The 13,641-nt window shown below is 53.5% G+C and overlaps 4 protein-coding genes across 4 annotated transcripts; 2 read left to right on the forward strand and 2 right to left on the reverse strand.

Annotated features, from left to right (window-relative positions):
* Positions 1 to 536: 536 nt before the first annotated feature.
* Positions 537 to 1,752, forward strand: ATEG_01732 (uncharacterized protein; the record flags this gene model as incomplete). The annotated part of the gene is made up of 4 exons (XM_001209097.1): positions 537 to 734; positions 788 to 1,318; positions 1,473 to 1,663; positions 1,719 to 1,752. The coding sequence occupies 4 exons, from the start codon at positions 537 to 539 to the stop codon at positions 1,750 to 1,752; spliced, it is 954 nt and encodes a 317-aa protein (XP_001209097.1).
* A 1,053-nt stretch (positions 1,753 to 2,805) lies between these two features.
* ATEG_01733 (SCO family protein) lies at positions 2,806 to 3,827 on the reverse strand (the record flags this gene model as incomplete). The annotated part of the gene is made up of 3 exons (XM_001209098.1): positions 2,806 to 2,927; positions 2,982 to 3,306; positions 3,399 to 3,827. 3 exons carry the CDS (start codon positions 3,825 to 3,827, stop codon positions 2,806 to 2,808), a joined length of 876 nt encoding a protein of 291 aa, XP_001209098.1.
* Positions 3,828 to 4,395: 568 nt separating this feature from the next.
* Positions 4,396 to 10,243, reverse strand: ATEG_01734 (uncharacterized protein; the record flags this gene model as incomplete). The annotated part of the gene is made up of 4 exons (XM_001209099.1): positions 4,396 to 4,592; positions 4,641 to 4,864; positions 4,925 to 10,052; positions 10,123 to 10,243. 4 exons carry the CDS (start codon positions 10,241 to 10,243, stop codon positions 4,396 to 4,398), a joined length of 5,670 nt encoding a protein of 1,889 aa, XP_001209099.1.
* Positions 10,244 to 11,662: 1,419 nt separating this feature from the next.
* On the forward strand, positions 11,663 to 12,898 carry ATEG_01735 (uncharacterized protein; the record flags this gene model as incomplete). The annotated part of the gene is made up of 1 exon (XM_001209100.1): positions 11,663 to 12,898. The coding sequence occupies one exon, from the start codon at positions 11,663 to 11,665 to the stop codon at positions 12,896 to 12,898; it is 1,236 nt and encodes a 411-aa protein (XP_001209100.1).
* Between the last annotated feature and the right edge of the window lie 743 nt (positions 12,899 to 13,641).

The following is a 13,641-nucleotide window of genomic DNA, read 5'->3' on the forward strand; positions in this document are numbered from 1 at the left end:
GCTCCCCGCGATGACAAGCTCGGTTCCTGCAACGTCGCCTAATGCGGAATGCCATCAGGGCCTAGAAGTGATGTGGATCGAAGTTCCATCACTCAGGTCCCTGGCAAACCAAGAAAAGTCGTGGCCTGGATGCTGCACATGTCTGCTTCTGCAGGCCACTTGTCCTTCGTTTATGATTTGGACGGAGGCTTCGTAGACTATAATTATCAGGATACAAGTTGCAGTCCAGGAACATGTATATCTCTCTGGGGGTGTATGGCTTCGTTGTCCTCTGGCAGCTAGCCCAAGCTCATTGACGTCAATGCGATATTCGTCAGTTCGGCTACCCCATAGCGGTGGAATGCTACCCCAGCATTCCACCTATAGCGATATCTGGTCGCTGGTGGTCTGTCACATCTGGGTCCTGGTGATGTATTGACAGCCCTTGGAAATGGACTGCACTGCCCCCATGCTTTCTGAGTATTTAGCATGCGCTGGTCCACTTATTCTCCCACAGCCAACATGCACCGACGATGTCAATCAGCACCGAGTGAAATATGATTGACAAGACAGCAAATTTGAGGGATGAAAGCGCAGAGACCAGACATCTGCTGAATCACACGGCAGAGAGCGACCCCCGAGAATGCGATATCCAGTCCGAATTCCATGATCTCGAGAAACAGGATGACGCCCAGGCTGGGGGATCTCGCTTCCTGATATGGACCGGAGTCAACATTGCTTCCACAGTAGCAATAGTAAGCTTACCTGCCTCCTCACATGAAACGAGATACCTCTAACACCGGTAAAGGTATTCCTCAACAAATCTATCTTCTCAAACCCGTCTTTCGGAAACTGCCAGGTCACCTTCGCCGCATACCACTTCCTGATCACCGCCGGCACACTATGGGCTGCGTCCCGTTCCTCGTGCGGGCTGTTCGTGCCTAAGGAAGCTACTCTCCCACAGATGCTGCCCCTATCAGCGGCAATGTGCATCCAAGTGGTACTCCAGAACCTGGGCCTGGCGCACTCCTCGGTGATGTTCCACCAGCTCTCGCGGCTCCTCCTAACACCCGTCGTTGCCGGACTGAACTACATCCTCTACGGGTCCAAAATCCCCCGCTCCGCGTTCCTGCCGCTTGCCCTCCTCTGCACGGGGGTAGGAGTCGTCTCCTACTATGACTCCCTCCCAAAGGACGACGGGAAGGCCACCACATCGTTCTGGGGCGTGCTGTTTGCGTTCGCGGGCGTCGGCGCCAGTTCCATCTACGTGGTGTGGATCGGCCATTATCATCGGAAACTGGATATGAGTAGCATGCAGCTCCTGCTGAACCAGGCGCCGGTGAGTGCGGGATTGTTGCTTTTTGCGATCCCGTGGATGGAGAGTCCGCCGAGTGTATATTCTGTGCCGGGGTCGATGTGGTTTTCGATTTTGCTAGTGCGTGGCTCCCTTTATCTCTTGTGGCTGTTCAATGGCGCATGCTAATATGCTGTAGAGCGGTATTCTGGCCAGCATAGTCAATTTGTCTGGGTTCTTCATCATCGACACGGCTGGGGCTGTGAGCTCCACGGTTGTTGCGCAGCTCAAGTCCTGCGTTATTGTTGGACTGGGCTGGGCGTCTAGTGGTCATGTCGTCATGGGCGAGAGTATTTTTGGGATATTTATGGCGTTGCTTGGGATGAGCTCGTGAGTGTCTCGTCTTCCGCTGGGATGTTGTAGGTGTAGGCTAACATGTCGACAGGTACATGCACATTGTTCTTAAGGATCATATGTAAGATGAGATCGGGTAGGTTTCGAGGAGATGGGATATTGAAGCGTGGATATGTACTTGAATAGAAGACAGTATCAGGATGGTTGTGGTTGAGCAATGTAGAAAGATGCTGATGCTTATCGTAAGGCAGCGACTGTGCTGCCTGAGGTTCTCCGCACTGATAACGTCCCCTCATCTCGATACACTTCATCCTCGTCCTCGCTCCTCATTCACAAACACTCATACGTTCAATCCTACACTTCTCATAACAGACGTCATTCCCTCGTACTGCGCCTCCCTCGATCAATCCCACTCCAATCGCATTACCAGAACAATCCACGCAATCGACAACCCCTCTCCTAGCGACCCAGCCTTGGAAGAACAAGCAAAGACAAAATGTCCACCACCCACCCAGAAACAGAACCAGAAACAACCCAACCCTCCCACCTCGACCCATCAACCTACCCACGCACCCTCACCGATCCGGCCCAAAACATCCACCTCGAACTCACCTACGCCCCGCTCGATCCCTCCCGCGCCCTCGCCCACGTCTCCTCGGCCGCCGCCGGCGCCAACGTCCTCTTCCTTGGCACAACCCGCGACACCTTCGAAGACCGGCCCGTCGCGCAGCTCAGCTACACCGCGTACCCGCCGCTAGCGCTGAAGACGCTGCGCGCGATCGCCGCCGACGCGGTATCCAAGCACGGGCTGCTGGGGATCGTCATCGCGCACCGGCTCGGCGTCGTGCCCATCAAGGAGGCGTCGATTGTGATCGCGGTGAGTGCGGGGCATCGCGGGGCGGCGTGGCGCGCGGGAGAGGAGGTGCTGGAGCGGTGCAAGGAGAAAGCGGAGATTTGGAAGATGGAGGAGTTTGTGGATGGGGGCGCGGAGTGGAGGGCGAATCGGGATCGGGATGCGGAGGGGAAGCCTATTTCGTGAAATATTGTATTGGGAGAGGGAGTTGCGGAGTCGGGAGCGAGATACCATGTCCATATTCATATGAATGTATTCTACACTATCGGTACATCGAGGAGTAGGGTATTTCTATCGTACAGATCCACGGCTGAGTACCGACTGCCTACTCGGTCTTCAGCGGCTTGCCCTCGCGCTTCCAGTCGTTGATATGCTCCATGATCACCTTCGTCGCCGAGTCGGGCGTGTCCTGGCGTCCGATGCACTCGACGAAGTCGCCCTCGGGATCTACAGACGTCACGTCAGCATCGCTCGTGTCTCGCAGGAGTTGGGGCCACTCACCCATGAGGTAGAAGTAGATACTGTGGTCGACGAGGTAGTCCTCGCCGGGCTTGACGTCGCGCGGGGTGCTGAAGTACACGCGGTACTGCTTGCACACGTGCTTGATCTGATCGTATGTGCCGGTCAGGCCGATGATGTCCTTGTGGAACTCCTGCAGATACGAGCGCAGCACCTCGGGCGTGTCGCGCGCCGGGTCGCAGGTGATGAACACGGGGAGGAAGATGTTCTCGCCCTTGGTCGCCTCCTTCACCTTGTCGATGATCTCGGCCATCTTGTCCAGCTCGTCGGGGCAGATATCCGGGCAGTGCGTGAAGCCGAAGTACACCTGCCACACACATCAACGCATTAGCCTGAATTCGCCCACACTTTCACTCCCGACCAAAGAGGAATCGAGATGCATGGGGAGAGGGAGCGTACAAAACTGTATCGACCCTTCAAATCCTCCGCCGTAAACTCCTTCCCATCCAGATCCTTCAGCACAAACGGCCCACCGACCTTAGGCCGGCCGACGCCCTTGCTCATCTCTGCAATCCGCTTCCGCTCCAGCCGCTCTTTCTCCACGCGGAAATACACGATCATCCCGGCGCCCGTGATAACGAACAGCAGCGCTGCCTTCCACGAGAACGGACCGGTCGAGTTGCGCGCCTTCAGCTGGCCCATCGTGCGGGCGCGGCTGCGCACCGCTGACGTCGTGAACGACCGCTGCTGCAGCGAGGAGCCATTGGCTGGGGGGAATGCACGACGCGATGCGAATGAGGCTGAGGCTGCTGGGGAGGAGCGGAGACAGCGGAGGATGGGCGTCGATCGGACGGTCGTGGTGGATGGGGCTTCGATGGCGGAAAGCATGGAGCGCGAGGAGCGGCTCAGCATGTGCGGGAGATATCTTGTCGAGGCCATTGTTGCGAGGTCTGGCTTCGATTGTGGGAGAGGGAACTTTTTTGCTGGTGCGATGGATGAGCTCAGAGTGGTCGATCATGAGATGCCGATGCGGTTTAGTTTGGTGCCTGAGGTTGATTTGTGTCACGTGATATCTAGTTGGTTCTATAACCACTGCTCGGCTTGTATCACGACCATTGATGAGCTGTACGTCTGCAGTTATATGTTGTTATTTTGAATTGGTAGAGGATTTCATGTCTGGTAATGTGGATAATTATTGCATTGATTTGTAGCATATGAGACCTCTTCTAGTAAATCAATCCCACCGTTATACGGAGTAATGGTGCAGCCCCCGGTACCTGTCACACCTTGACCTGCATCCCATCAACCGCAAAAGGGATGTCCGTCGGAACTGACTTGTACCACAAGTCAGCGTTACTAGAGCATACGAAATCACTAAGGATAAAGAGATATGGGAGGAACCTGAACTCTGACGAACATGGAACTGAGGAGGCTATTCCCGGCACACCCGGCGTCATCAACGAATGGCCTGCGGCCAAGCGGCTATGCGGTAAGACTCGGACTCAATTTCAACGTCCGCTTGATACTCCCGATCTCGCCCATCGCTGTATTGTAATGGTACAGTGGATTGTCCAAAGTTGGCCACAATCCGGTCTCCTGGCCCCAGCGCGACCATGGGGTAGACTTGGCCAGTAATGGTAGTGAAACACGGTCCTGACGGGTTATTCTCAGCAGATCCTTAGAAGAGTCTAGCAGACTTACCGATATCAAGCCCATTCTTCGTGTAGAAAGCCTTGCGCTGGCCAAGATCAATGCAGCACCCGATCACGTCACCCGTATCGTACATCCACTCACTCTTCTCCACTAAACGCCATCCGTCTGCATGAAAAAACCCCCCATCATCGGCATGGTATCCCCATGTGTTCTCACGCCACCCGGGCATGGCGTTGAGGTCGCAATCCTGATGGCCGAACCCGATTCCCAGCCTATTATCCCGGAAAACATCAGCCAAGGCTTGATCTCGATGAGCAGGCAGGAACACTTACATATCAGATGAGCGGTTGAGAATTTCGACCTCAAAATAGAATTTACTCAGATACGGCACTGGGTGGTCAGCAAGAATCGCCGCTGGCGATTTCCCTTGATCCCGTCGCACAGCCAGTCCTAGTCCTTCCTTATCGATGATGATGAGCTCGCCTGCCTGGTGGTCCGAGCTCCATCCCGTAGGCACCAGATGATTGTCGTCAGGCCCTGCTTCGGCCGTGTCAAGACAGAAAGACGCATGGATTTGTTGGAGTGTCCAATTGTGCGCATCTTTGCGTTTCGAGGTCGGTTCACACGCAAAGAGAAAGTTGATCAGAGGTGGATTACCCCACTCAACAGCGATGTCAAATAGCTCATCAAACTGTGACGGCTCCAGAGGCCTTTTCTCAAGGGCGACAACAATAGCGTCTTTTTGAAGGCGATCATGTTTCGCTTGTGTTGCCCAGGCAAGGACCTGCACAAGCTGCCGCCGATTCAAAGAAGATCCGCCGTATTTGATCAACAGTTCCACGGAAGTCCTATAAGATCTTCCTATGGCAAGGTCCACCATCGACTGGCCATCATCGTTCACATTGTTCACATCAAACAATCCCGACTCGAGGAGCGTTTCGACTGCAGTATGGCTACCTTCGGCCAGGGCAATCATCAAAGGCGTGCAACCTCTACGGTCCCTCACATCTGCGTTGGCCCCTTTTTCCAGGATTCCTTTCACCAACAGAGTGATAATAGCGGCTTCCGAGGCGTTTGAAGCCGCATAATGGAGCGGCGTCCACAATTCCTCCGTCGTCTCCAACGGATTTGCGCCCCGGGCGAGAAGTAGGCTGACCGATTCTGTATATCCACACGCAGCTCCGTGCAGAGCAGTTAAACCACCGTTAGTTTTCGCGTCGATGTTGGCCCCGGAATCAAGCAGCCTTTCCAGTATCTGGTGATTGTCATAGGCGACAAACACAGGCTCCCATCCATCTTCGTCGGCTAGATGAAGATTGGCGTTGCGACTGATCAGCGCCGATACGACTTCGAAGTGTCCATGATATGTTGCCAGGTAGAGAGGTGTTCGCTTCTTCGAATCCTGCGCGTCTATGGCGGCGTTGGAGCGCAAAAGGATCTGGACTATTTCCCATCGGCCATTGTGGGCTGCACAGTGTAGTGCTGTCTGTCCGTCGTTTTTCTCAGAGACGTCAAGGTCAACCCCTTCGCCGACGAGATACTCAACCAATTTTACGTGGCCCTGCTCCACAGCATGGAAAAGCGGGGTCTTGCCATCCTCGTCAGCTTGATTCAAGCTGCCAGGGGCCACGCGCCCAAGGATCCTAGCGATTTCCAGGCTCCCATAAATCGCAGCATACGTAATGGGACTCTGTTTACGCTCGTCAACCCCATCATAACCGGGGACGTCTTGGGCGATCAGCAGCTCGACAATTTCGGGGGATCCATTTGATCCGGCTGCAGCCAGATGGTACAAGGTGCGGGTTGCTCTTTCTTCCTCGTCATCCGCTCCAAATCGAATTGCGAAGGATTCCTTGTTTTCAAGGAGATGTTTGACGATGTGAATATGGCGTAATTTAACCGCGTATGACAATGGGGACTCGCCATCCTCGTCTGACTGATTCAAGCTCTCCGGAGCCCTATCAGCAAACATCTTCAAAGCTTCAAGATGGCCATACTCGGCGGCGTAGGAGACAGGTGTACGCCTGGAGGCGTCTGTTCCACCATGGCCAGGGATGGTTGCTTGAAGGAGATATTTGATCACATCAATCTGGCCATGCATCGCAGACAAGTGATATAGAGATCGACCTTGCTCATCCTGAACGGTGATATCGACTCCAGACCTGGGCTGGTCTTTGATAATTTCGAGCCACCCTTTCTTGGCAGATACCTGCAATAAGCGTTTTTGGAATAAACTTGATTCTGAGGAGCCGCCAAACCGGGCGGCTTTTGCCAAACTCAAAGCCACTTGTTCGGTCATTGCTAGGTCAACCGGTGACTCGCCGTCATTATTCTCCATATCAGGTTGCGCTTGATGATTGATGAGCACATCTATGGATGGGATTAGATCCCCTGACGCGGACTGAACCGCTAGATGAAGCGGAGTATTCCCGGCAGAGTCCCTGCTACACGGATCGATATTGGGAAGCTCAAGCAAAGCTTCAAGAATATCTTTGCCGGCATACTCTGCGGCCACATGCAACGCCTGGCGGCCATGCTCATCTCTGACCGTGACGTCCGCACCAGCGTCCAGAAGCCATCTAACGACAAGCACATTGCCGCTTTCACACGCTGCCATAAGCGCTGTTTTTCCATGCCGATCTTGGGTATCAAGTTGAGCCTGTTTCTCGATGAGTCTCTGCACGACCCTTGGGTGGTTGTTTGCGGTGGCGGCTAGGAGTGGCGAGATGTCTTGATTGTTCGGCGTGTCAATGGTGGCCTCGTCCTCCAAAAGAAGATCCACAATCTTGAGATGGCCGTTTTGACAGGCATAAAAGAGCGGTGTGGCATTGTTTGCATCCATGATGTTTGGTGTGGCTTTGCTGGACAGCAGGTGCTTGACCATGTCCACCTGGTGACCTTTGACAGCTAGATGCAACGGACTCCCATTGTCTTCCCCGCAGAACAAATTCAAAGACACATGTCTATTCTCATGAGCCTCACACAGCTTCTTGACTACGTCGACATGGCCGCCCAGCACGGCCCAATGAATGGCGTATGTTCCGGCTCCCCCCTCTGTCTGGAGCTGCGTTGAAGCCTCACCATGTTCCAGCAAGCAGTCTACCACCTCAAGATGGCCCGATCGCGCTGCAAGATGAAGAGGCAGGCATCTGTCATAGTCCAATGTCAATACGGCGCCAGATCCGGGGTCCTTTTCCAAAGAAAGGAGCGCTCGTACGACTTCTGCGTGGCCTCCCGACGCTGCTCGGTGCAATGGTGTGGCACCGGTCTCATCCCGGTTTGAAAGGACGACACAGTCGTCCTCATTTTCGGGCCCCTTGGTCTGGGTACAGTGGTGTAATATAAGCTTGAAAATGTCCAGCCGCCCTGTCCCTGCAGCGACATGTAGTGCGGTGGTGTTATAGTCAACTGAGACAGCTGACTCGACCAGAACGCGAACAGCAAGCGGCTGCTGCCACATGGTTGCGACATGTAGCGGTGTCAGTCCAGTTTCATCTTCGGCGTTGGGATCAGCTTCCTTCTCCAGAAGCAGGGAGATGACATCGCCATGGCCGTATTGACAGGCAAGATGCAGCGGTGTACTCCCACTTTTTTGGCCTTTCACATTCACGTCGGCCCCGTTTTCGATGAGGGTGTACACCATCTCACGGCTCCCGCCCTTGCAGGCAAAATGGAGAGGAGTCAACCCATGAGTCCCGACGGAAGCCAGGTCGTCTTTTACATGCGGAAACCGCAAGAGCATCGTCAGGCTACCCGATAGAGCGGCCAGGTGCAAAACATCGGTGCTCTTTGCCCCGTGTTCTAAGAAAAGGCTGACTAGCTCTCCATCACCGTCGCCAATGGCAATCTCAAGTGCAGTGTTTAGGATTTCCGGAGCGCGGGACGAAGAATTGAGCAACGTTTTGACCAAGTCAACACACCCAATCTCGACAGATACGAGCATCGGGTCAACCCATACAGCTTGCTTTACGGGATGAGGGCATGAGCAAAAGAGGTGCGCCCATTTCCGAATCAACGCTTCATCGTGGAGATAGGGGTCGAATTCAGGTAAATGGCCTCGGCTTTCCTCTGCTGCCTTCTTGGCCAGTTTGTAATGCTGATGCCAGTGCTGGACAGCATACTCCAGAAGACTATACGGACTGTTGCCTCCTTTGCCGATCTCTTGCTGCGACGCAAAATAATCTTTCTCATCTATCAAGGCGATATAATGTAAGCACTTCAAGGCCATGATAGAATGATTTTCGTGGCACAAAAGACAGTTATTTTGGCAGGGCCCATCATGTGGAAGCCCAATGAAGCGTGCGAACGAGTCTTGCAAAAACAGGACCTCATCATTTGATACATAGGCCAGTGGACTTAAGGTCATGTTGATGTCCCATGGGAGATTGAGTGGGATCTCATTCGCCAAATGACTGATATCCTTCGTACTGAGATCAAGTGCAGCGGCGACGCCGAGTTCCTGGGTGCTCAAGGGACGAAGGGCACGAGAGCTCCAAAAGAGGGCATGCAGATACTTTAAGCCTCCTGGACTTGCTTTGCAGCTTTGCAGCACTTTGACGTAAGATTCATGCAGAGAATCTGGAAGGTTTTCCGATGATAGTTTTATGGATGACCTTGTGGCAGGCGAAGATTGCAAAACAAGGAGAGCAATCCACGCTTGCACCATGTCAACCATAGATGCTGATGATTGATTGAGTAGACTTGTCATGGCGCGATAACGACTGATCAGTGCAGACTCGACGGGTTCCCTCATTTTGAGGAGATCGGGGCGTCTGCAGACAAGCGTATCCAATTCACATTTGACAATTTCTGCAAAGTCCGAGGTCTGTTGAATCGTCACAAGCTTAGTGTCGGGAGTTTTCAGCTCACCCATCACGGCGTGCTCAGGCGATGTCGTCATTAGGAGTTTGAATGGAAACATGGCGTTATCAGCAAAGGACAAGAGTTTTCGCAGTGCCATGTATCCATCTGGGATCCCTTCCACATCTTGAACAAAGCACACAAGGACTCCCTCAACTGGACCGCTTAGAAGGGAGCGGAACAATATCCAAAGACTGTCGGGCCAATTTGTTTCCTCGGAAATATTTTCAACCATTAGCTGCACACACGGGAAGAGCTGAGGTGCTAGACAAAGGAGCTGGTGACAAAGAAAGGCCGGCAGTTGAGCTGAACCGTGCATATGACTCCTCGACCTGAATCTGCAAGTGAGAGTCGTCATCTTGTGCCGTGGTGCAGTCTGCAATAGAGCTAAGACAGAGTCCGCATTCAAGCGTCCACGGATGACGAGGGCTCCGTGTTGAGAAGCTGACCACGATTGATACACGCCGTTGATTTGTATTTGATCCAGAGCTTGTCGGCTGGAAATGCCGCTTTCAAGTAGGTCTTGGCCATACTCCATCTCGTCCTGCCGGAAGAAGAGTGCCAGGTGGTCAAGGCAGTTCACAAAGGGGTATCCAGGGTCTAGAGCGCGGGTCTTGTATTAGAAACCTTCTAATCATCAAGTCACTGCTGCGGATGAGGATCGACCAACTTTTGGACCGGTTCACTTCCTGACAGATGGCTTCGAACGCGGGATCTGTCTCGCGAGTGAAGATAGCAAGTCTGCTATGTGCTTCATTCCGGTCGATCATTCTCTCCCCAGGCAGCCCCATTGTTGCAGAGTACGCATCCAAACCCTTTGGTCATGATTAGTCCATGCTGACAAGAAGAGGGCATTGAGGTGAAGCTCACCCGCCATTTCATTCTATCATTTTCTAACGTTTGCCCTCCCGTGGGATGGGTACCAAAAATGCTGACCGACTTATAAATCATTTTGAATGGTTCGAACGTCGCGTTGACGGTCTCTAACATGTGTGCCGTTTTAGAGAACCAAGATAGTTCATAGTCGCGATCCTCACCGGCGACAAATAACATCCAGCTCGCGACACTCTCCGATGATCGTACGCGGTGAGGGGTTGCAAAGAACACGAGAAGGGAGGTCATGGCAGAAATATGTTTATACTGCTGCGCCACCAATGCGATGGACAAAGCCTTAACACAGATTGCTTAGCAGAAGAACTAATTGGGCAGCTTGTGAGTAACAGCCCTACCTGTTTTATGACAAGTCCGCCTAGATCATGGCCGATGAGGACTATACGGTCAGGCTTGATCCGGAAGAAGCAGGCCTCCTGTTATTATCATCGACGCTGACAGGGTCCCAACGAGACATACCGAATCATGGATAAGCTTGATGAGCTCATCTAGGAGGGTCCTTGCGAGTGTTTGGACATCGCTAACTGACACACCAGTTCCAAGCGAAGGGCAGGAATAATCAAATCTCATCACGCTCGCACAGTGGGAATGGAGCGGCAAGAGATCCGATGTCCAGGCCGTTTGCCCTTCCGTCCAGGCATTCTCCGGACAATCAATATAGCCTAGACCATGAACAGCAACAATGCTGTTGAATTAGATGAGACCTGGACGGCTCTAAAGGGAGTCGTAACTCACTGATATTGTTGGATTTGGCGAGCGCTCTCATGTCCCGGTGGTTTCTTTGGCTTGCCATAGATCAACTTGAGTTGGGCCTTGAAGTCCGACATGCTGGAACGGCGTTTCAAACGACATCCACGCCTAGGAAGCCTATCGACTCTCAAGGATAGGATGAAAGAAACCACGGCTATAGCTGCTACTCAACCTTTGTACCGCAAGAGCTCGAGAGGATGGGCTTTGCCGCTGATCGGACACGTCCTACCTGCAGTATGGGTGTGGTCAGACCAGACCTGTGGCTTATCAGCAGGATCCGAAGTAGCCATTGAGACGCGATGTGCTTGGTGTTTGCTGACATGCAGACTGCCAGCAACTTTCCCCGCTCGAGTGGGATGGCGTGTCAGGTCCAGCTGAGGATATGGATGCTCACTGGACAACCATCTCCAGATTCCCGGCCGATCGGGAGTTTGCACAAGGTTCGTAAACCTGCCAGGTGATGGGGGCGGGCAGACCCGTGGCAGGAATGAGCGCAGAGATAGCCCGACGGGTTGCAGTATATAGGATCAGCTGGTGGCTGAAGCTGTCGCCCTGAGCCATCGACGGAAATGGAGCCAGTCACTCTCGAACTCGAAACCTATATTCCAGGTGCGGCGGAGGTCAAAAGCGATCTTCCCGAGCAGCAATCGAGCGTCCAATACTCCAACTTCACTGTCAAGTTTCAGGTCCTCTACGAGGTGCATGGGGACTACAAATCGACGTCAACCAACGATGCCAGTTTGGTGGTCTTCAAGATAATTCCTGAATCCACGGACCCCAAGCAGAGCTTACTCTCCTTCGATGTTACTCTGACCATTTTGCCCGACGGACGTCTGGATGAGCCGCGGAACGTGCCGATCCTCCGTTCGTATGAGCCCAACTCTGCCGGGGCCGAGTACATCAAAGTGCGCACGACCAATGAGACATTGGAGCGGACATGGGAGGGCAATGCGCAACTGGACGTGATGGGGTTCTCGCCAGGCATCAAGGGTTCGCGAACCAAGAGGACCGAGTTCGAAAAACAACACGTCCTGCAGATCGAGTCGGGGTTTGGCCGCAGCCCGCCAGCTCCCCTAGGCAAGACCAACGAGGTGTGGTGGCGTATTCGAGCTGCAGACATCAAGGATTCCGGGATTGGAGATAGTTTCACAGTGGCACTGCTGATTCGTCGACCGGCGACGTCTTCCTTCCAAATCATGGCTAAGGTGGATGGGGAGATAGGAAATCTCCGCGACCAGATGAAACGGCTGATTCCATCGGGTTTCCGCAGCAAGAAAAACCCCACGGTTTTGGGAACCTATGGCCCTCGCACTGGCCAGGAGTCGACCGAGGTGCCGAATGGCATCGACAGACACAACCTGAGTGCGGCTTCAAAGGACGATGTCATGAAGTCGATCAAGGAGATAGGCCTCCATCTTCCTGAGGAGGCTCGACTGGCAAACTTCAGATCGCAGCCAGCCACCCAAACTGTCAGCCCGTCCGATGCGGCGGAGAGCGCGACCACAGACGTGTCAGCCTGCGTTAGTGCTGCTAAGACCGTGAATCGCTCCATGCAAGAGATAGTCACGCGCCGAGATGATGGCACTGTGTGTACCCCTCCCCATGGGTCGGATGATTCGACGAGGCTGGAAGCTAGGTCGGTCCTGCAGCGCGAGTCTGGCATGGCACGGATGGAGCGGCATCGAAAGATGGCAGCCTTGTACGAACGATTGGCTGAGCTTCATCGGGAAGAAGCTCGACAATACTTGCCCCAGGATGAGGTTGCGTATGCCCGTCAGGTTGAGAACGGGCCGGGATGGCTTTGAGAAGCTGCAGGTGTCCATGTCGAGCGTGTGGGGTCTTTGTGACTATCGTGCAGGGGTATCTATGTGGATCATGAAAAGAGCAATTCGAACCGTCCGTTGCTGCAATACAGAAGATAATTGTCAAGGCCGAAAGGTAACCAATAAGCTCGATCCTGCGTCAGCTATAGGGGGTTCCAGCAGCAGATGTTAGCTCTTTTATTTCCATCCATACATATGTCGCGGAACGAATTCAATCTGTGCCAATTCAGTGTTTCCCAAAGATCACCGAAGCAAGATCGAAGCCCATGTCGCGTACTACTCTCTCCAAAGAGTCTTTCAAGACTGGCTCGGCCAGGGGCCTTTCATTTAGAGCCACCTCTATTTCACCGCCCGATGCAGTCAGGCAGCTAGTGAGTAAAGCCAAGGCGATCTCCAAGTGGGACGAGTCGTCAACCTCCGACCTGAAGAATTATATTCGGGACACGTCCGCCTTTGGCAAAGAAGGGGACAGGGCGGTTCTTCTCCTGATCAAGCACGACAACCCGCGGACGAAGGAGGAACGGGAACAGAGTATATGGGCGTCCCGGGCGGGATTGGATCTGCTCTCGTGGTTGCTAGATCACTTCAGGGACACGTTTAGTAAGACGCCGGACAACCGAAACCAGCTACAAAGCGACATTTCCAATCGACTACCACTTCACTTCGCCATTGACGTGAAGAACTTTTGGTTTCTGGTTTGTTTCTTGAGTCTGCCGCGGGAACGG

The sequence above is a fragment of the Aspergillus terreus genome, genomic scaffold (assembly GCF_000149615.1).
Source record: "Aspergillus terreus NIH2624 scaffold_2 genomic scaffold, whole genome shotgun sequence".
NCBI classification, from domain to species: Eukaryota; Fungi; Ascomycota; class Eurotiomycetes; order Eurotiales; family Aspergillaceae; genus Aspergillus; species Aspergillus terreus.